At 39.3% G+C, this 23,362-nt stretch overlaps 1 protein-coding gene across 1 annotated transcript; it reads left to right on the forward strand.

Annotated features, from left to right (window-relative positions):
- Positions 1–2,839: 2,839 nt before the first annotated feature.
- Positions 2,840–15,974, forward strand: erfl1 (Ets2 repressor factor like 1; the record flags this gene model as incomplete). The annotated part of the gene is made up of 5 exons (XM_083886217.1): positions 2,840–2,900; positions 4,588–4,822; positions 8,486–8,663; positions 11,964–12,093; positions 15,184–15,974. 5 exons carry the CDS (start codon positions 2,840–2,842, stop codon positions 15,972–15,974), a joined length of 1,395 nt encoding a protein of 464 aa, XP_083742343.1.
- Positions 15,975–23,362: the final 7,388 nt, after the last annotated feature.

The following is a 23,362-nucleotide window of genomic DNA, read 5'->3' on the forward strand; positions in this document are numbered from 1 at the left end:
AGGCAAGAATAGCTGGAGAGAGCAGAACAATGAAAAGGAGAGCAAAAAGTGGGGATATTGAAAGGGTTTTTAGTAAGAAAGTGCACAGCAGAAAGAGAAGGAGGGAAATGAAGGAGAAGGTAGTGAACTGCAGAGACCAGGAGGCTCAAAGCAGAAGAAGACCACAGAAGGAGATGAACAAATAAGTGAAGGAGAAGAGGATGTGAGGGATGAAGAGGAGGAGAAAGCTGCAGATTCAGAAAGTGAGACAGGCAGGGAGTGACAGGGAGGAAGAGGGTCATCAGTCGTAAGTTTTTTTTATTATTTTTCTTTTTTTTCTTTTTTTTTAAGTGCAATGACTATTGCACTTTTTATTTTATATTTTAATTTTGCTATTACGGTTTTTCTCCATTGGTTTGGCTCATTTCTTGAAACAGAAATTACATTCTCAAAACAACATGGACAAATCTCCAAACCACTTCGCAGCAGAGAATTCCATTTCTCATTCATTTCATCAAATTGCAATTGTCTTAGTACATCTTTGCAAATGATTAAGTACTTGTAGCACACAGTTAGCACAGTAAGCCTGAACTGAATGTAATTTCTGTTTCAAGAAATGAGCCAAACCAATGGAGAAAAACTGTAATACGTTTACTTTTTAAGAGCTGCACTGGGCTTGTTGCTGTTGTTCATGATAAAACAGTAATTAGTTTTAAAGTATTTTTATGTTTGTTATGTTCAATCCATTTATATTTGGGGATTCTTGCATACCGTCCTCCCATGCCACCCTGCCAAGACCTCTGGCCACCGCTTTGCCACCATATAGAATTTTCTAGATCCGCCACTGAGTAAAATCATCGGTCTAATGACCTTTAATATATTTCCTTAGAATCAGGAAGACACAAACATAGATAGATAGATAGATAGATAGATAGATAGATAGATAGATAGATAGATAGATAGATAGATAGATAGATAGATAGATAGATAGATAGATAGATAGATAGATAGATAGATAGATAGATAGATAGATAGATTTGAGAACAAGAAAAATGAAGAGAGTGAGAGTGGCCACAATCTACAGGCTAAAGGAGCAAGGTAACAGATAGGTAGATGGATAGAAAGGGTCGACCAGAGAGTGAGAGAGTGAGAAATGCCTGGAGTTAGCAATAATAATTTATACAAACACACCTTAATAATTCACGTTCCATTTCAATGCTGGAGGGAAAATCCAAAATTCACATAGCATAATTAAATAGAAGCAGAGAGTGAAGGGATTGATAGAGAGAGACCCGGCATTAAAGATAGCAACGTAGCAACAGTCAGGGTGTCTGTTCCGTCTGAGCTTTGTAAAACAAGCGTGATATTCAAACCAGATCCACTCTCACAGTCCCATCTCTCATCACAAGTCTCCTGTCAGCACATGCCTGCATTTATCCAGGAGCCGTTGTCGTCATTATCCTATCATTTAACAAAGCAATAGGCTCGTCATATCACTTGTTGTTGGCATGTAAAAGAAAGCATGAGGTGATACAGACTGCTGTGAGCTTTTGTGCACACCTGTGGTGCCCGGTTGGTGTTGTCCAAACAAATAATGGAAAATGACATTTGAGATATTGAGAAGAATAAAGTGAAGCATCTCAGTTACTACAGATTGAATCATAGTTGCCTAATGCTTGTGCTTCATACCCTGTTTATTATAACTGTTATGTCTTTTATCAGTACAAAATTCATGTATTTGTACATTGTTATTTACATTTCTAGCAACTTTTACTTTTACACCATTAAATAAAGTGTGTACTTTTATTGACTACAATACTTAACAATACATATTGATGTGACTAACTAAAATTAATTCAGTATTTATAGTGTTTTTCTAGTCTTGATGACCAATCAAAGCTGATTCACACTACAGTTTTGCTAGTCACCCATTCACACCGATTCACTCTCACATTCATAAAGACTAGTAGGGCTGGGAATTTAATCTACAACCTTCAAGTTGAGCTCTCCGAGTTACACCATCTTCCCCAATGTTAAAATAGGCTGAGAAAAGTCAGCTACAGCCTTTTGACAGGAGGCGGATTTATTCCCAATAAGCTCATTTGCTCTCTCACCATGTTTTTGGTTGTGTCTATTTCTCTCTGGAATGTGGTGAACTTCCAGTCCAGGGATCATGACACATGCAAACACACAACTTTGCCTTCACTGCCATAACAGCTGTTTTGTGTTGTGTTGCATTCAGACTAAAACTTTCTTAATTCTGCGAACAAAGAGAAGACATTTCACTTAAAGTACAACCAGTTAAACCATCGTATTTAGCAAAGAAATCAAGTGAACATAAATCCCATCACCATCTCCTCGGGCAGGCCCTCAAACTTAACCCAGAACATCACACTGTGTACAGGTTTTCACTCTGAAACAACAGAGCCATATTACTTATTTAAATAAACTGTTTTTAAATGTATAATATGGCTCAACTTTGACCTGTTTTTTTCAAACGTCCATTCATAAATGCACTACAGGAATGTGCACAGTGTTACATCAGACACAGCCTCGGGTGACCATGCAAGATTACATCCATCAAACACCTGATCTCCGGCTAAAAAACACATGAAACATAACCTCACCATATTTCACATCGATTTAAGGTATGTTTCTGAACTCGCCTTTGGACTCTTCTGCAAAGTTCACAGTCAACTTCAGCTCAGGAAAATAAAACCTGCCAGGGTCGCCTTCAAGGAGAAATTATTTTCCATGAAATAAAATGTTCCTCTGGTTCCAAAGTTAACTAATAGTGATGTGATGTAATAACTTTCCCTTCATTCTGGATCACTTTCTTTCTTGTAGGTGTTGTGGAGGCATGGACTGTAACTGCGTCAGTGATCTGCTTCTCCCCCCGGTGCCTGCGCTCTGGACGCCAGGTTAGTCCCCCACCATCATCGCTCCTGACAGAAATCAAGATAAACACTAATTACCTCCACCACGAAAAAGCAGTGATGCAATTTTTTGATGCCAAATGCCGTAAAATACCAAGAACAACAACAAACTCCACAGAGAATGTGGTGTTTGCTGGCTGTGTCTTTGAGTTAAGAATGGATATTGATCAACTTTTCTGGGGATTTAGGTTTTGGCTCAAGGAAGAGTTGATCCTGTTTTGATGGTGATCTAGATTTAGGATCTTATCTAGACTACATCCTTCGATCTCTTGTTCAGACCTGGTATTAACATACCTCCTGTGATCCAATCACATGTGAGTATCATACAACACCCGGGATTAAAATGCATCCACAGTGCATCTACTGTGACTTCATGAGTTTGGATCTGGGTTCTCCAGCCGTTTATTCAAATATACACTGACATGTCACAGACATGTCACAGACACATCATGTCTGTTTGCAATAGCAAAGTGATGTTTTTACAAGTCTGACTGTACAGATGTGTCAGATTTTTGCTGCTGTAACGTGATATTACAACTGCATTCCATGGAGAGACATCACCCCGAGTTGACCACTTTCCCCAGAAAAAAACATTGATGTAAATGTTCCTTGGGCTCGATCTACATTAAATTTTGTGTGCAAACTATGAAACAACTGATAATATCATGAACATATATTATATGTCCACAGATAAAAATTGAACAGTACAATTAGCTGTGAGACAAACATGGCAGAAGTGCAGATAAGGCTAAAACTATTGGGGCAGTGACGTTGCACTGACTTTCACAGTTGGAAATCTGACTCTTCAACTCATAAATTCTGACTTCTGACAACTGATAAAATGCAGTCTAAAAAATAAATCATGTGACCATCACTGTTAATATTGTGGTGGTGGCTACAAATAAGTACAAAAACAATGTGAAACTGCCGTGGGTCAGGCGACTCCATCTGAGACAGTCTCTATTGTGAAGCTCAGAAATGTGGACAAATGTGTCCCCACCTTTAGGATGGGATGGTAATACCAGGTCTGAAGTGGGTCTCTTTTTGTTTTAGGTCTGCTATGAGCCAACTTGAAATGTGTATTTGAAAAGTATAGTCTCTGTAATGACACTCTCTGTCATTATACTTTTTTCTTAATCTGAACCCAGGTCACATGATGTTGAGGATAAAACCAGAAAACCAGAACAAGCTAACATAATTGTGTTAAAACTTCAGAAACATGTTAAGATTCAAAAAAAAAGATTAACCGTGTACACACACTGTGAAACAAATTGAGTCTGGTGGTAATTGGTAGTACGTTGAATGTTTTTACAAGGCGAGTTAGTGCCTGATTCACTTGTGGGATGAGTCAACAAGCTCCTTAGCTCCATCAGTGATGTGTATACAGTTGGCTTTTCGAATTCACACTGGGGCGGCATCAATCAGATCTTTCCCAGCGAGCTGTCATCATCCCACTGACCAATCTGTTGAGGCTAGAGGGCATCAGCACAGACTAACATTGCTCAAGGCATGTGCTGTGATATTAAACACATCATCCCTCACCTCCATCACTCATCAGTCATTCAGACAGCAGCGGCAGCACTCCTCCGCCCCCAGCCCCCTGGTGAGCAACGGGACAAACGACAGGCCTCATCCTCCTCCTCCTCCTCTCTTTCCTGCTCCCTCCGTCCAGGGTTCGCCTTCCCAGACTGGGCATACAAGCCTGAGTCGAGCCCCGGCTCCAGGCAGATCCAGCTGTGGCACTTCATTCTGGAGCTGCTGCAGAAGGAGGAGTACCAGGGAGTCATCGCCTGGCAGGGTGACTACGGAGAGTTTGTCATCAAGGACCCAGACGAAGTGGCGCGACTGTGGGGGATCAGGAAATGCAAACCACACATGAACTACGACAAGCTGAGCAGGGCTTTGAGGTATGATGTGGAAAAACACAGGCTGCTTCATTTTTGCAGTTGGCTTCAGCTTCAAAACTTGAAACACAGTCTTTGGCTGGGTTGTCCTGATGGATTCTCTGGCTGGCAGCCTCTGTAAAGCATTTGCCTAAAGTACATATAAAAGGATAATTCGGTGAAAAACAAACATTTTTTATGTCAATTCGATTCTACACTTATTCCAACATACTTAAAGGTATTCATTTATGTTTTAAATAGATTATTTGTCAGGGACAGTGTAATCATATAGTGAGTTAATTATATACAATAACAGTGACATTAATAAATGTGTGTCTTAAGAAAAGTAAGATAAAGTAACATACTGCAGCTTTAAAAAAAAAGAAAAGAAAAAATACATATGTTCCATGTAAGTATGAAGGTGAAATAGTTATATTTCAGTCACCTTTTAATGACATCATCCTCATTACCATCTCTGAGGAAGAAAATACCCATAGTACCAGTTCACCAGTGTGTTTTTGTGTGTATTTTTCACTCTATATATCATCAGAGTAGGTCTTTTGTTTTGATTGAGACTCACAGTGGCAGACATACATACTGTGTTTTTAAGTAATTAAGCCCATATGGGAAAAAATGGGCTTGTTCAAAGAAGTGATTTCAGAGGTTTATTTAAACTGCTGTGAAAACAAATTCAGAAAATATATGTTGGACCCTCAACCATGTAAAGTATATTAAACTAAAGTATAAACAGCATGTGTTTGTAGCTGATGTGCTGAATGTCAAGCAATTACATCGCCGGCATCGGCTAAATCAGATGTTTATCACGTCTAATGCAGTTTACGTATAACTTGTCAACTCCTCTTTGACAGACTCCTCACTTTATGTGTCTGTTTTCCATGTTGTTGTTGTTTTTAAAGTGGTAAGATAAAAGTAGAGACTTTGCTTTATGTCAATACCCTCAATTTGTCCTTATCTGTCTTCTTACCTAATGGAAAAGTTCACAATTGAGCTGCCAAATGAAAAAAAAAAAAATTCAATAGGGATTTCAAAATGAACCCAGACTGAAATTGCTTGGACTTATTCCTCAGAAGTGAGAAACTGCACATACACATTCAGTGCATAACACACACAGACAGTTTTCCTATGCAAACACATGCTTACCCCAACTTGTTCCCCCGCCCACACCCCTTCCCCCACAGCTTTCCTTTGGCCCCTTTTTAATGGGTGCTGTCGTCAGATTCTAATTGTTATGAATTGGCTGGGGCCACAATTAGCCTTCTCAATTAGCCTCACTTAATTGCTCAATTAAGGGCCATGGCACAATTGCCAGGCAAAGCAAAACACATACACATCACTGCGCTGAGTGCAGCCACTGTGGCTTATACGTGCTGATGAAAGAACATGCCGCTGTGTTTGTGTGTGTGTTTAATTAGGCTTCAGTGCTGAGCCCTCATCTACTACCGTCTGCTTTTTGAAACAAAGAAATCTCAGCATTTACAGAAATGTCATTGGCTATCTTGCAGGGTTTTTTCACTTCACCAAAATACACACACCCATACATAAATACACACGTTAGATGTTCTCCCTTTTTCCAAATACAAAAAATCACACATTGAGAATGTAGACAATAGATGGGTAGTTGCTACACTTAAGGTATGGAGGGAAGTCTGTCACAATTTAAAATTAAATGAAGATGTCATTTTTTTGAAAGAAATGGGGAGTGATCCAGACTTCTCTCCTAACAGAATGGACCAAACTTTTAACATATGGGCATCCAAAGGTTTATGTAAATTTGGACAAATGTTTGGGGATAAAGAAATGAAATCATTTGAACAGCTATCGTTGCAATATGGCTTACCCAAGTCTTATTTATTTCGATTCTGAAGTGATCTTTTTGAAGTTGTAAAAAATAAATCTACTCAAGAAATAAACCCCTTCATAAAATGCATGCTTAAGATATATGACTGTGGTACAGAAACAAAACTCTTAACTAAATTAGTTAAAATAATACAAGCTAATCATCAAGATAGACAAAATGAACTCAATATAAAAAACAAGTGGGAAAATGAAATTCCTTGTAATATCTCACCAGTAGATTGGGAACAAATGTGTAAAAACATACATGAAACAACTAACTCAAACTACTGGAAAGAATTTGCATGGAAGATTATAAATTGATATTTTAGGACACCCCAAATCCAAAGTAAATATAAAAGTAATATAACCTCAAGCTGTTGGAGGAAATGTGGGGTGCAAATGGAACACCACAGTCATGTATTTTGGTCATGTAAAGTTTTAGGTGTTTTTTGGGAAGATTCTGTTAAAAAGCTATCAAATATTTTTGGCATCTCTGTTAATAAAAATCCATTAGTTTTATTACTTGGAAAACTTCCCGAAAACATTAGGAAGAATGATGTATATTTGTTTTTAATAATAAGAGTAGCATTAATTAAACAAATTACAAGAAATTTGTTAAAAGATGAAAATTTGAGTAATCCTAAATGGAAGGATCTTGTAAATGAGATATACGTAATGGAAAAAATAACAATGAGAATTAGAAATCAAGTTTATATTTTTTTAAAAAGATGGGAAAAGTAAGATATATACAGTAACAAGTAATATCTCCAATGATTTGTAAAATATGTTTCTCATTGATATTATATATATATATATATGTGATTGTTGTTATGGTACCTAGTGCATATATTTCTGAAGATTTATCCTCTGACTGAAACCGTAGGTAATTATATGAATTATTAGCATTATTATTATTTTATTTTTTTTCTGTTGTCTGTCTGAAGAAAAAGATAATAAAAAAAAACAAAAAAAAACACACATGTTAGATAGATCCTTTTTACCTGCATTGGCCAGATGGTTGCCATGTTTTGCCTCCAACCTGGCATCCTGGCAGACTGTACATGGTGACACCTCAGTGGGTGGTACAAGAAACTGGCATGATGACGGCTCGACATGCCCAGTGGGAGACACCTGAAGTCGTTACCATGGAGACCCTGTTTGAAATGTGTTAGCAATAAGAAACACAGGCGGTTGTAGTTGTCAGGTTTTTAGATGCCAAGATTCTGTCATTTATTATTGTAAACAAAATTTCTTTTAAACGTCAGAATTCAGAGAAAAAATTTTTTTGTTGTTTACTTTTTACTCACAGAATCCTGAGTAGAATTCATCTGAAGTATCTTTAAGGATCACAGTATCTTGTAAAACCCTCTTGGATGCCATGTTGTTTTTAAATAATGTAATAATCTTAAATGCACCATATGTGTTTAAACTGATAGTCTTGTGCACAATGAAAGGAATATTTATTTTTGTTGTCGACCGTTCTCTGTCTGTGAAGGTCTTCTTGTACTCAGCGGGATTTGGATTTTTGTCTTTTTGTGTGCAAATGGCTGAATAGAATTTCCTTTCTTTTCTCAGACCATATTGTATTGGATGAAGTCAGTCAGACGAATTGATTTGAGAGAAGAGGAGGAGATGAATAAAAACAGTGGGAAATCAGCATAGCTCTCGCCCACAGCGCCAAACTTGTTTACTTATTCTTTTCTGTTAAGTGATGGAACACAAAACCTTGATGTGAGCGTTGTCCTAATCCTCCCCTCCTCTTTCCATTTTCCTCTTCCTTTTTCCTTTATCCTTCCCCCCTCCTCATGTCCTCCACTCTTTCTTCTGCAGGTATTATTACAACAAGCGCATTTTGCACAAAACCAAAGGGAAACGATTCACCTACAAGTTTAACTTCAGTAAGGTGGTGTTGGTGAACTATCCCATCCTGGACATGGCCAACTCTCCCTTCTTTCTGGCCCAGAATCACTTCAATGGGGGCTCCACTGCACCAGACTGCACCCCAGAGGTATGAGAAACATGGAGGAAGATGGGGAGTGTGGGATTTATTTTGTTATGATTTATTAGATCAAAGAATATGCACATAGTGCAGTACAACAGCACATGCAGGCAATGAAGGGCAATTGACTGATCAATTGGCTCGTCATTTTCATGGCACCAACTCACTTTCTAATACTTTCCCTCCCTCTGTCCCTTTCTTTTCTTTTGCTTTATGAGCACAGAACAAACACATAAACAGGTTTAGTTTAATTGGATCCACATTAGCCAAGACACTAGAAAACAGCTACTTCCTGGGGTCTACATTTAATACAGAAGAAAGTGCTTTCCATTACACTGTTCTACTCTGTTCTTTTACTACTCCATTAGCGATAGTACATGGTACCTGGTGCTTCATTTGGTACCTGCTCTGTTGAGGTTCCAAGCGAGCTGAGCCGATACTAAAATGTGACATTTACAGCCTGAGTGACGTCACTGGAAGAATCATGAGCGCGACAGCTGACACAAGAATCAATTAACATGCATTAATCTCCAACATTTAACAAGGAAATAAGTCGTCACCCATTGGGCTGTTGTTGGAGGGTCCCCCTTTTTAACCAACTATTGAGTTATGGCTGAAAAGAACCTTTAGTGAATATTTGTCTTTGAGCATTATTTTCCTACATGCAACATAACAGATGAATAATCCAACTCCATACAAGATAAATATTGAGTGTCAGAGGAAGCAATTTGATACTATACGGGAATCTATGATGCACACAGAGGGCAGGAAAAAAAAAATTAATTTGTGGTATTTCAAATACACAGGAAACTTTGTATGAATAGTGAAGTAACTAAAATTGGTAACACTTATGGGTATGCAACTACTGTTTGCAAACAATGAGGTATGCAAAAAGGTTAATGTAATCATTAGGTCAATCATCCACCAGTTAATGTTAACTAATGATTAACTAATCTAACTAACCATTGAGTATCTATTTTGAATATAATTTAGTAAATTAAATAGTAAATGAGTAAAATGTTGTGATTTTGTTTAAAAAAAAATTATTATTTTTTAATTTCCCTGGCTAGCTTTATTTATTTTTATTTTATTTATAGCAAATAAAACAATAAGCAAAACAAAAAAAGGAATTTACCCTAATAATAATGATGCAGATGGTGCAAGCATTCAAGATATTTTTGAAATAGCTCAGTGAAAATAAATGTTATAAATAAAAAGAGTGTCTCGTCAGAACACAGAAAGAGAGAGAAAAAAACTCAACTGTTGTCATTTGGTTGAAAAAAAAAATGTTTTTACTTAACTAGCAAGCTTTTTTTTACAAAAAAAAGAAAAAGAAAGAAAGAAATTATATATTTATAACACAACAACAACAATAAAAATAATATTTGAATTGACCTGATATTACTGTATATCCACACAGAAGACTTCAGATGATTTTATTTCTACACTTGATGACCCAGAACGTGCCCCTAACTTGAAAGTACCGTAAAAGAGAATCAGCCGTCATTCATCTGTGCTATCTTTAAGACACGGATAAAGGAGAGACAGACTCAGGAGGCGACCGTGGAGGGGGACAGGCTTTAACTTGTCCTTAAAACAAAAGAGAGACGTTATCCCCTCCTCTTCTCTCATCCCCGTCTCCGATGGCGTATCCATCTGTCATTGACTGAAAATGAAAGAAATGGAGAGCAAACGGGGTCACGTCAGATTGGATCAATGGCGGGTCATTAATGCAGTTTGTTAAGCATCGCAGATCTCGCAGCTCGCAAGTACAGTCTCGCTTTTCAAACTTGGAGCTATGTTTCGACAGATGCTATTGATCCACAGTCCTTCGAGGAAGAAAAAAAAATCCCCCTTTGTCCTGTTGAATCCTCAACTCTTCCATTTACTTTTTTCCTTCTTTTTTTTACCTTTTCTCCTTCTGTTTTTTACACATCAACATACACACACATACATCCTACATCCTGAATGATTGTCATTCTCTCTATTCTTACTCCTCTGTTTGTCCCTTCACACAAACTGGCCAACAATCCCTCTCTCTCTTCTTGTCATTTAACCCGTTTGCCCACAATCTTAATCACTGGTCTCCATTTAACTCTGTACTTTTCCTGTCTTTGAGTCTCTGAGCCTCCTCATCCTCCTACCTCCCTTTTTTCACCCCCTTCACTCCCATGGTGCCTCTTTTTATCGTGTCCTTGCTGTGACTGTGTCACTGTTTGCATCACACTCTGCTGGATCCTGCTGTCAACACCCCACTTTAAAACAGTTGTGACACAGATTTGTAGATAATTTCTCTCTTTTCTGATCCCTTGGCTCAGCATTTAAAGTGTAGAAACACATTTTTAATGATATGCACAGCACAAATACAGGATACAGCAGTTTATTTATTTATTAGGATTAACCATTACACCAGGAGATGGCTACTCTTCCCGAATTTCACATTTAACACAGAAGAAACATTACAGTATGAATCCACAATATAGTATAACAATACAATTATCTAAAACAGAGAGGCAGAATCAGATCATATTTTAGAAAGAAAGTAGTGTCATCACTTTGTTAATACACATTTACAAGGGCTAGTTTTCCTCAACTACAGCAGTATGTCGTCAGCAAAACAAGTCTCTCAAATATCAAATAAAGCCAAGGAGAATGTAAAAAAAAAAGCATCACATATGGCCTTTATTTGAACATCTATCTATTAAGAATTCATATGGTGGATTTTACAGTGTTTCTTGAAATTCATTTGGGGATTTGTTTTTATTTCTGATCACTGCCGAGAATTTATAGTTCAATTTATAAACCATTTTTGGATCTGTCACTGGAGTTGTTCATTGTACAGCTGACAATCTTTCTTTAGACTGTGAAATAGTCTAAATAGTCTAAATTGATAGTAATTATTATTATTTTGTTTGTTTGTTTGTTTTTTTACGTGCAAAATATTACTATTTCTACATTTTAGGGCAAGAAAATGTGGGATAAATAAGACAAAATAAAACAAAATTCAAGTCAACTTTATTGTAAATTTCAGTCACATGTATAAGACACACAGATAATCAAAATAGAATAGAATATAATAGAATTTATTGTCCAATGAAGTCGGAACATTTTCTCACCATCATATATATACAAACATACAATGTTCATGATTATACCGTCAAATAATAAAAGTCTCTCAATGTTGTGCCATCAGTGCATTAATACCCATAATATCCATGATATCCAGCCTCTACATTGTCATATTTAAATTGACTGTATTCAGCTCTGGCATTAACACTTTTTTTTTCTCTTTTTCCATTTGTGGCTCAGGCCATCCAGTCCCTGTTTCCTCGTCTGCCAGATTCCAGCAGAGGAACATCCATTTTCGATCGAGGGACGACGGCACCAGGGCCTGAAGGAGACAAACTAAGACTGGACACATTCCCTTTCCTCAGTTCAGGTGAGGAGAAAACTTACACACTAACTAACTAAGTTTCAGTGCAAAAAAGGGAATCTCAAAGCCATCTTCATGAGGAAAAGGAAAGCTCCCATACATACAGAGGCTCTATGTACTGTATAAGAAGTATGTGTGTGCATGCGTGTGTGTGCGTGCGTGCGTGCGTGCGTGCGTGTGTGTGTGTGTGTGTGTGTGTGGCAGTGTAAAGTAGAGTTTCTTAAACAAAGGAAGGAGGAGGTACCATGGAGGGAAAGGAGGAGAGGATTGAGGATATGGGGAGGCGTGAGCATTTATTGTTAAAGGAAATAAGAGAGACGGTGAGGCTGCACCTCAGGTGAGACTTGTCCAGGTTTTGCTTGTGAATTATGCACACGAGCAGAAAGAAACGCGGTGGAAACACCGGAGAAGTTGTCCACATTTACAGCAACTGTTTTTAATTTGCATTTGTCCATTTTCTGTACCTGGACAAACGCAGCATGGAGGTTTGCATGATAAACACCAGCGTTAATGCTTCGTGTGTCTCTTTATTTCACACCCTATGTGCGGCATGTGCATCAGAATGTGTGTGTACAGCCAGAGAGGTGTAGTATATAAGCAGATGTTCACATGCAGTCTTCATCACACAACCTACTCCTTTCCCCCTGCACCCCACTCTGTTTGTCCTCAGGTCCCCCCCCCCCCTCCTTCCCTTCCCACCCTCCTCTCCCTCCCATGTGTCCTCGCTGTCTTAATCCCTTCCCAGGCAGGAAGGCCCTAATTGAGGGTGCAGGCTTCAGTTTGTGGCCTGTGGGCGCCCATTACTGTGTTTTCATAAGCAAGTGAGACCTGCCTGACTGATTCAATATTCATGTGTCTGCCAGCTACTCCTGGCCCAGCACGCACAGACTTCAGCACTGTCAAATTAGCCCTGCATAGTAAATAAAGGAGAGAACGAGAGAGAGAGCGAGGAAGACTGGGAGAGATGGAGGGGGCAACATGTAGACAGAGCGAGAGAGAATGTTTGAGTTGCTTGTCAGTTGGAAGGAAGTACAGTAGGTCGAGAGGCAACGCTTTTGTTTGCTCATCAAAGTTTAACTCCAGTATCACCTCAGACCCCCCCCCCCCACACACACACACACACACATACACACACGCACCCTTTTCTCTCTTTTAGCAACTCTTACAAGGAGCTGAGTTCACCTACGGTGCACTGATTCATTTAATTTGCGTCACCTTATAGGATTTTAATGCTCAATCTAAAATAATTCACATTCACATATAAGGACAATAGAGGAGAGAAGGCATTTGCAACAAGAGATTATCTTCTCCTGTCACTCATTTAACCTCTGGAAGCACATGGACAACTCTGCTGATGCATTCTTTATAATTCCTCCAGTACATTTTTCAAGCAGGTGACTCACCCCCCCACCCAATCACTGTGGTGATATACAGCCCACACAGTGGCCAATCCAAATATTTCCTTTTTAACATACAGAAATAAGACGACTTGGAAAAGATGTAAACTCTGAAGGATTGATGAGTTGTTCGATGTCCGACTCCCACTCGTCACGTGGTGCTAGAGGCGGCTAAGTTAGCTACGCAGAGTCTGTCATGGCTGAACATGTAGTAAGAATTGCTAATGTTGCTAAAGTGACTGTGATTTCATATCAGTCATCAGTGCTGGCCCAATTTTAATTTTATTCCCACCACTTTAGAGCAACCAGTGCTTGACTATTATTGATACAAATGTAACACACAAACTGTAGTTGTCGCAAGCTGTTTTAACATTTAATCACAAGACTGGATATTACAGATATCTGTAATTCAATTCTTCCTTGTCAAAAAGAACATTTCAGATATCTACAACATTCTTCCTCGGCTGAATGATGTCATTTCTGTCATTCATGAGCACTGGCCTTTCGATTTCAGATATCCACAATGTCATTCTGGATATTTAGAATGAACATTCTGGATATCTGCAATAGAATTCTTACTAGGAGAAACTCCCAACTCAGATATCTTAAACCCAGTTGTTATTAGTCATCATTTTCATTTCAGGTATTCAAAATGAAAAACTATTCCAGATATCCAGAATGTAATTATCCAAAATACATTGTGACTAGTAAAAATGGCATTATGGATATCCACAATTCATATTATGACTAGTAAAAATGTAATGTCAGATATCTACAGTTAGAATTATGACTAGAAACAATATAATTGCAGATATCCATAAAAGTATTGTTGATATCAGTTGACAGGTAGTCGTTTTAACATTTAATAGCTACACTGATATGTATTGCATATATCTGTAATTAAATTCTTCCTATCCAAAATGTCATTCTTCCTAGGACAAATGACGTCACTTCAGTGCAATTATATTACAATTACGGTAAATGTTATTACGACTAGTAACAATTGGATTGAAGATATCTGAGATGGGAGTTTCTCCTAGTAAGTTCATTCTAGATATCCAGAATGACGTGGATATCTGAAATGTTCTTTTCATAAATAAGGCTAAAATCTTACCCTAACCCTAGAAAAACAACATAAAAAAATAAATTAAAAAAAAGTAATGATGGTGTCTAGTCTCATCCCCGCCTGAGTTTCTACTTGTACTTCTTTACTACCTGAATGTTAAATAAATGTTTGGTTTTCTTTTTTTTGTTAAATTATGTTTCCATTTAGTGGAACATAGACGATACAGTACAACACATTAGCGCAATTGGCGGCCATGTATCGTCCAATAGGAGCCTGGTTGCGAGTGATGGTCGTTCAAAAGTAACATGGCGACAGTTAAATCACAAACCTTGAGCTTTTACACCGAGAGTTTGTTTCCCAACCAGAAGACTACATTATTTTTTATTTATTCAGTGTATGGTGGCATAGAGTCTTTGTGGTTTGCAGCAGGGTGAGGTGGGTGTGCTTCACAGTAATGGCATGCATAAATGAACCATCAGTTTTTTGTTGAGACAGATTTGGCCCCTGTGGCTGCTGATTAGAATTGCTAATATGACTGAAGATAATTAGTGAACATTCTTGGATGTTGTATGTCAAGAAACCTTTGGCCCCCTCTGAGTTCTAACCTCTGTCTATGGATTCTCTGTCCTATAGGTGCCCCCTGCTACTCCAAACCCCCGTCTCTGCTGGGCCCGTACCCACGCAACCCACCCTTTGACTACCCGTGGGGATTCAACCCCTATCTCCCAGGGACCTTCTCCCTTAACAACTGCCCCAAACTGCCCCCTGGCTCTCTCTACCCCTCCCAGTTTTACCACAACCCTTTGCAGAGCAGCCTCTCCCAGCTGCCTCACCCCTTCTCCTCACTGCTCCCCCCAGGGGAAGCAGGTGGGGGTGAGAGGGGGGCAAACGGCACAGCAGGTGGTCAGCCAACCAGGCCTTGCCTGCCACCCTACCCGGGGGGCCTGTCGCTGGGTCGCACGGACATTGGAAACGGGACGGCATTGGGAGAAAGGGTGGAGGACAATCCTCCAGGCACGGGGCTCAGTCTGGGGCTGGGAGCAGTCGGGCTGGGAGCTGGAACTGGGGCAGAGCGGCAGAGCCCCACAGAGAGGAGAGGAGGGGTGAAGCAGGACCCAGAGTCGGACTCAGACCTGGAGATCACAGATCTGAGCGACTGCAGCTCGGAGAACGAAAATGAGCACGATTTCGGCCTGAGGAAGGAATCCAGCCTGGCCAGCCGATCGCAGATCCTGTTGGATGGAAAGAAAGCCGGCGCACTGCCACCCAACTCCTCTCTGCCCCCACCGGTGTCACCCCATCCTCTGAAGAGCCTGATTCCCATCACTCCTCCACCGCCGTCCCTGGCTCCATCACTCTCCCCATCTATGGCTCTGCGGGCAAAACACAGGGAGACAGAGTCTCTGAAAATGGTACACAGCTAATACATTTTCTGGTCTTCTTTGCCTGTCTATGCTCTGATAACTCTCTTCTTCTCTCCTTTCATTTGTCTGCTTCAAACAAACAAAGAGGGCACTTATAAAATTTCTCTTTCCCTGTTTACATAAGGTCAACGATAACACTGACAAAGCCTGTGTGATAGGGCTTACAAAATAATCAAGATATTTTTAGACTATATCCTCATTATGTACGAGGTATATGGGGATAGTTTCTGGACTCATGAAAAGTTTTCTTTTGAGATGTTTGTGCTTCTCAAAGCAGAGTCACAATACACTGTAAATACACTCTAAAATAAAATATCTACTGTTTATGATCTGTATCACATGATCTTAGAATACACTAAAATATTTAGTGCATTTCACTATACACTAAATATTTTAGTCAGCTTTCAATATCGTCGACACACTTTTGCTGCTTTTTCAGACCTTTAAAAAACATTTTCCAACTGGAAACTGGTTGTAATTGTAAACCACCTTTAAAACCAGTAAAAAGTCATGACAATATCCAAAATCTAAGACCATATCTTGCATTATGTCACAATATACGTATAATCGATATATTGCCCAGCCCTAATATTGACTTTGTCATCAACAATTTTTTGGGGGACATCATCAGTCTCTAACGCCACCATCTTGTCCTTTCTGCTCTGGTTTTTCACAAAATAATCGCTCCATGCTTTGTAGATGTAAAAATGTGTTGCAGTTTTTTTCTTTTTTTCACAATTTGCCGTCTACAGACAAAGCTATGATAGGTGGCAGTAAGTGTGGAATGTCAATAAAAGCCCAAAACTAATAAAACAAAACGCTCTAGTCAACCCCATTTTACAGAATCTAGATACAGGATCCACTGTACATTCTGTATGAGACCCAGTCAAATACTGCCACCTTGTGTTTCAGTCTGTCATTGTGGCCGTTTCACCTCCATGATCGATCTTGCTATTCTTTCTGCCCCAAAGTTCATTTTGCGTTTATACAATTTTGTTTCTTGCGGGTCAGTTCAAATGTTAAGGAAAAACAACAACAAAAAAAGCATATTTCTAATAGTGCTAACTGTGATGGTATGTGAATATTGATTTATTTTGTCCTGTGTATTTTCTGTTTTTCTTTTTTTTAAAGAAAAAGGGAAGAAAAAGAGAGCATTGACGAGCTGGGCCGCTCTTAACATTTGTATTCATATTTCAGTGTACATATATTTTAATATGGTGTATATTACTATTTAATTACTATCTCGCTATGATAAGATTTAGCTGTTATCGTTGTGATTTCATTCTGTATTTAAACATGTTTGGAGAAAAAAAGAATTATAAGCTTCGGTGTATCAAAGTTTAAATTATTAATGCACTCTGAAGATGTTTTTTTTTTTTGAGGACAGAGGTCACACTGGGATTTGCCTCTGATTTTATCAATCCCAGTTAATTGTGCCCTTTGGTCATTTCTAGCCAGATGCCCAACATACAAACCCTTTTGGTTCAAATATACGCTGGTAGACTTATGTTTATGGTTAAAATTCACCCAGTGTTACTGAAGTGTAATTAGTCAAAGGTGAATAATACTGTTTTTTGAATTTTATTTCCTAAATCGCCCCCTGAAAGTCTGCTTTAATTAATTTCCAATCAATGCTTTTTGTCCATGCCAGCAGCAGGGCAATCTGGTTAGCTGGAGGACATAAATATATGTATTCAAAAACTGTTTAACTGTTTTTGACACAACCCAGTTTCCCCAACACAGAATCATCACTAAACCATATTGTACAGCTTTGTAGCCTTTATAGCCTATGGTTTGTCAAACAGTGGCAGTGTATGATTAGTTGTGAAAGCGCTATTGTAAAGTTACTGTAAAGCTCTATGTTTTGAGTTGCTACAGAAAAGGCCTCCTCCAGTCCAGTCCAGTCCAGTCCAGTTCAGTCCAGTCCAGTCTCCATGTGGACTGACATGTGTAAATACTGTTGTGTCTGTATGTGTGTGTACACATTCAAAAATGACAACGCAAGTGGTTTGAACCTGACATCTCTTTGTTTTACTGTAACGATGCTGAAAATAATTGAAAGCTCCAAAAAAAAAAAGAAGAAGAAATATTAATATCTTCAAAAGCAATAAACATTATTCTGGATAGCGGTGTGTTGTCGATTCACTGTGTCACACTGAAGACAGCTTTTGCATCACATTGCGTCACAAAGTCAGTGAACGGACTTTGCCAATGTTTCTTTTGGACAGTATATGTTTTAAACAAAACTACATGTATTTGATCACCTAACATTATCCCATATAGTAATGATATAATATAATATTTCATTTTCTGAAACCTTAATTTTGCCAACAAAACCAAAATGTATTTTGCACTTACCTAAAAAAAATGTGATACTGGAAATCCACAAAATAGAAAATAGCGAAATACAATTAAACCAAATTAGCAGCAACTTATCTAGCTTTAGGTAAAACTGCAGTGATGAGAGATAAAATTAATATTGAAAATTTGATTTACTCACAGTACAGTGACATAGATTTCTGTTAAAACTGCCCAAATGTTGTTTTCACTCAATCTCACTCAATGTTAATTAAGATCAAATAAGATTCTATAATCCTTTATTAGTCCCATAATGGAGAAAAATCGATGATCAAGATGGACAATGGTAAATCATTCATTTCATTTCTATTTTTCAGATTACAGATTAAGATAAAGGAATAATCTTTTCCAAACACACATAAAAGCCATATGATTACATTTGATATACATTTATTGTGTAATTGTGTTTATTAAAAAATTAATGATGAGAATAGTATTTTGGGTGTGTTTGTTCTCCATTTTAAGGGTCATTTCTCTTCTTACCAAATGAAACGAGGCAGAAAGATTGGGGAAAATAACAACACAAATTTGCTAAATTCAAAAATAATTATGCAAACTTTAAAAATCAAAAAAGTCTGTTAGAAGGGTGTTTTATTTGACATAAACCTCTGAATCAGTCAGTGTCACTTACACACCAATTACTCTCAATATGAAACAATGAAATTAAAGGTCCGGTGTGGAAATTGTAGATAAAATAATGATATTTCATTTTGCATGTGTACAATCATTATTATCCAAGAATGAGCATTTTATATTCATATCAGACTACAGTATTTTTGACAATTGATTAATTGGTTTGTGTATGTTTTTCTTTTTAAATAATTAACCCTAACCAATATAACAAAGAGAACGTCATAATTTCAATGTTTGGGAAACACTAATCATAATCTATTTTCGGTCAAACCGCTAATCAATTAATTGAGACACTAATAATCGACTGTAGCAGCCCTACAGTTTGAGAGAACAGGTCAAATTAGACCAGAATAATCGGTGCAATAAAGTGTCATGTCTGTGATTCTCCACAGGGTGGAGCATGAAAACAAGGAGATAAGTCAGACACCAGCCAGGAGCCAAGCAGGGGGTAAAGTTTGGTCATATAGCAATCTACTTTGTAAACAGTTGGCATAATTACTCGACAGACGCATGTCCTTTATGTTGTTTGAACAGCTGTGATCTCATCACACTCACTATACTGTACTGGGTAGAGCGTATTCATATCAGCAGATCAGCTGCAAAAGGACAAAACATAGTACAAGCATGTTTATAAAAGTAGAGCCAAACTAATAAATAACTAGTTTAGGATGCAAATGTATTACTTGTTTTTCTTACCACAGTCTAAGTTGATATTAGCCAATAATTATTGATTTATCAAGCCTAATATTTGCCCATCGCATATAGCACTCAAGATCAAACATGTTTATCTAGAGTCAGTAATATGAAAGTCAGCGAAAACAAGAACACAGAAATACAAAAATAAAATATTAAATAATAATAATTTTAAAAAACAAATAATATTTGTACTGCCACTGAACTCAACTCTCACTATGGCTGGGAGGCCGTTTGAGAAATAATTCAGTCTTGGGCTCACATGTTCTATCCTACTCTCTCACAAACACTATCATACTCTCTCACAAACACTATCATAGTCGTGCACACTTACTATCATACTCGCTCACAAACACTGCTATAGTCACGTACATTTACTATCATACTCTCTATTATGGATGCAACAACATGATAGTGAATGTATGAGAGAATGAAATGCAATGTATGCAAGTATACTAGTATGTGTGAGAGAGTTGAATTTCCAGTTTCCATTTGGCATATCAGGATGTCTCTCCAGCGAGTGGATACTCTCCTGAGGCTGCTGTTCATCTGGCAGTCGTCAGCCACATGAAACACTCGCGGTCGCGGACACAGTTTACAACAAACTCCAGCAATATTTCCGCCGTATTTCCTCATCGACCACGCTGCGTGAGGGCTGTTGATTACAGATTGAAATTTACGCATCGTAAGAGGTTAAAATGTTATTAAAAGTTGTTGGGCCTAGCCATTGTCATCTGTTGAGGCCTACTGGAAGTCATAAAGCCTGGTGAAAAGTTTGGGGTCATAAAAGGCCTCATGGTTGAGAACAAAGGAACAAACCATCCCACCAGGGGTCCAGTCTGTGAGGGACCCACTAGCCAGGGCGGCATATGACGTCCACGGCAGGCAGCCGTTCACCCATTGGTGGAGATTCTTGGGGGTCGTGCCCCCAGGAGAAGTCTTTTAAAGCTCAAACAGACTACTCCTCTGCCTCTCCCACCATATTTCTTAGCGTGAGCGGACGTATGTGTTCAAGGAGTGAACCAACCCCTGAAAATCTACATTCTTGCTGGCCAAGCTGTGAAGATTCTTCTTTGTTCATTCCTACCCCATTTTTGGTTTTTCCTTTTTTTGCTTTCTTTTGTTCTTGATCAGAGACTGAAAGAATTACTCCTGCGAGTTATTCCTTACCATTCCTGCAAAAGAGGAGATCGTGGTTGCTATACACGCTCCTAAATCACTGTCGACCCGCTGTCCCTATCGTGAGTCAGTTGACCACGCATTATACAGCTCTAGAGTCGCGCACCGAGGCGACCTCTCTTCCCTCCTATCCCGGCGAAAACGGCCGAAGCACGGAGTAAAATCGCGCGACGCGATCCCAGGACCCCTCCTTACTCGTTGGAAGGCAACTCATAGTAAGCGAAGCTTGTGTCTGGGCAATTAGCTTATTTAAAGCTTATTATAAACACGGGAGTGCACCCCATTGTGTTTTTATTGTTTATGTGCTTTTTATTTTCTTTCATCGTCACCGTGTGTGTCTCACGGTTGTAACTGGTTTAGAATAGTGTTTGTGACCTAAAGCTAGCGGACTGTACAGCTGAGTCGCGGCGCCGCCCCACACAGCTGTTTGATTGTTTATTATTCTTTGTGCCTTTCGCTTCGCGTGCAGCTGCGATCGTAATAGAAGCCTTAATTTGACCGGTAAAACTACAGATTCACGAGACAAACTCCCGCTATTCTGTGTGGTCGAATTTCGGTTTCTATTTCTCCTCACGTGTCTCATCTTTATTTCTGTGTATTGTCCTCGTGTATCGCAATCCTGTATCCTCAACACAGCCCGTGATCACTTATTGAGAGGGAAAATTCCATGATCTGTAAAAGCCACAGTTTAAGCCGTTCAGCACCGGATAGACTGCGTGATATACGGAAGTTTTCTGATCAGACCCGTTCCTTTGTCTACTTCACTTCCCGCCGCCATTAAAATTTTCCGCGTCACCGCTGACTCCATTTCCTCCTTCAACTTTCCTCTTTTACTCAGCGCCCCCCGCTGGTGAAAGACGGAAGAGCACACACACACTCACACACACACACACTTCTGCACTCATGTCCATGCCCCTTTCCTGCACATTTGAACACTTCTATCAGTAGTATTGTAGATTAGAGGATTGACGTTTGTTGTTGTTATTGATTAAGTTTAATACTTTAATAAATGTTAACCTTTTACTTTAACAGTACGGCTTCTGTCTTTTGTGCTTGCTTGTTTGTGACAAAGGGTAATTGAAAGAAGCCAGTGTACGATCTCATACCTTCCTTGTTAATTATTAATTAATACTAATTTACTTGTTATTAATTAGTGATAACTGACAGTCAAGAGACACTTGAAGGTTGTAAAGTGACAGTTTCTCTGTCATTCTCCTCACTTTGGAGGAGTGGTGCCCCGTTTTTAAGAAAATCAATAACAAAATTAATTATTAAAATAATTGATCATTTGTATTAATATTTTCTCACCAATTACCAAGTTGAATCACAACATAATTGGTGCCCAGTGTGAGGGTTTTTAATATATTATCTTGTCACTGGCACACTTGTACAAAACACTGAAACTACTGGCTACTCAGATATTCAGTTTCTTCCTGCTAAACAGGAAAAGAAACATCATCGGATCAACTAGTATACTGAATGGTGACTGCTTACTGGGGTCACACTGCCATTAGGATTGTGCTGAAGCAAACTAGTGTGGATATTGTGCTGTCAAGCGTATGTTAGATTGTGTAAACCTCGGACGAGTAACACCACTAACATTCCCTTTAATTGTGTTGTGTAACCCTGTGTGTGTTTGTTTTGTTTGTCACCCTATTGGTAGTTCAAACGTGATCAGTAAGTCACGGGCTGATCCCCCGTACACAGTCTAGCTGTCGCAAGGCTGCCTGCTTGTTTTAACTAGGCCAGGTTTATTTTTGCTCTTGCATCCTACCCTGTACTGTTCAGCCAGTGAGAAGCTGTGCGCCACATTAGGACTCAGAGTTTGAAGACTGTGATAGCCTAGCCGCCGCACCACCGAGCAAACAGGATGAGCTGGCAAAGAAACCCTTCTGCTGCAGCTCGACCACAGGGAGCTGAGGCAGACTCTGCCCTGATGGATGTAATGGCCGACCTCAGTCAATGCTCTCATGAAGATACGAGCCGGTTGAGCCGCCTGGCCGACCCACTTACAACCCGAAGAGGAGAACCCGGGAGATCTCAGAAACACCCAGGGAAAACCCGGAGGTGTTCCACCAACTAAATTTCCCTCTCCCTCGGGATCTACCTTTCCCTCCTCCTCTGGCCCTCGCGGCCAGAGAACAAGAGACAAACCAGAGACAAACCAGCACCTCCCTGGGAGCCACCTGCCAGGAGCCTGTCGACCCCTGTCAAGGGGGGCTCGGACCTGGACGCCATACGAGAATCTTCCTTAACCTCTCCAGGTAACGAGAGGGCGCGACAACAACGCCTGGAGGAGCTGAGTGATTATGGCTACTCGGATGAAGGTGATGGCGTTGAAACACACAGGCCCCGAGGGCTGCGTATGCGCCAATTAAAGTCTTTTGCGCATGACCTTGAACGTTTTGATCCAAATTTGAAGCACGCAAACGTGAATGACTACCTCAGGGAGGCTGGCCATTGCTTGGCCGATCTGCCCGACGCTAGTGAAAGAGAAGCGGTGAAACTCATCTGGAAGACCACGT

The sequence above is a fragment of the Microchirus variegatus genome (assembly GCF_963457635.1).
Source record: "Microchirus variegatus genome assembly, chromosome: 1".
NCBI lineage: Eukaryota > Metazoa > Chordata > Actinopteri > Pleuronectiformes > Soleidae > Microchirus > Microchirus variegatus.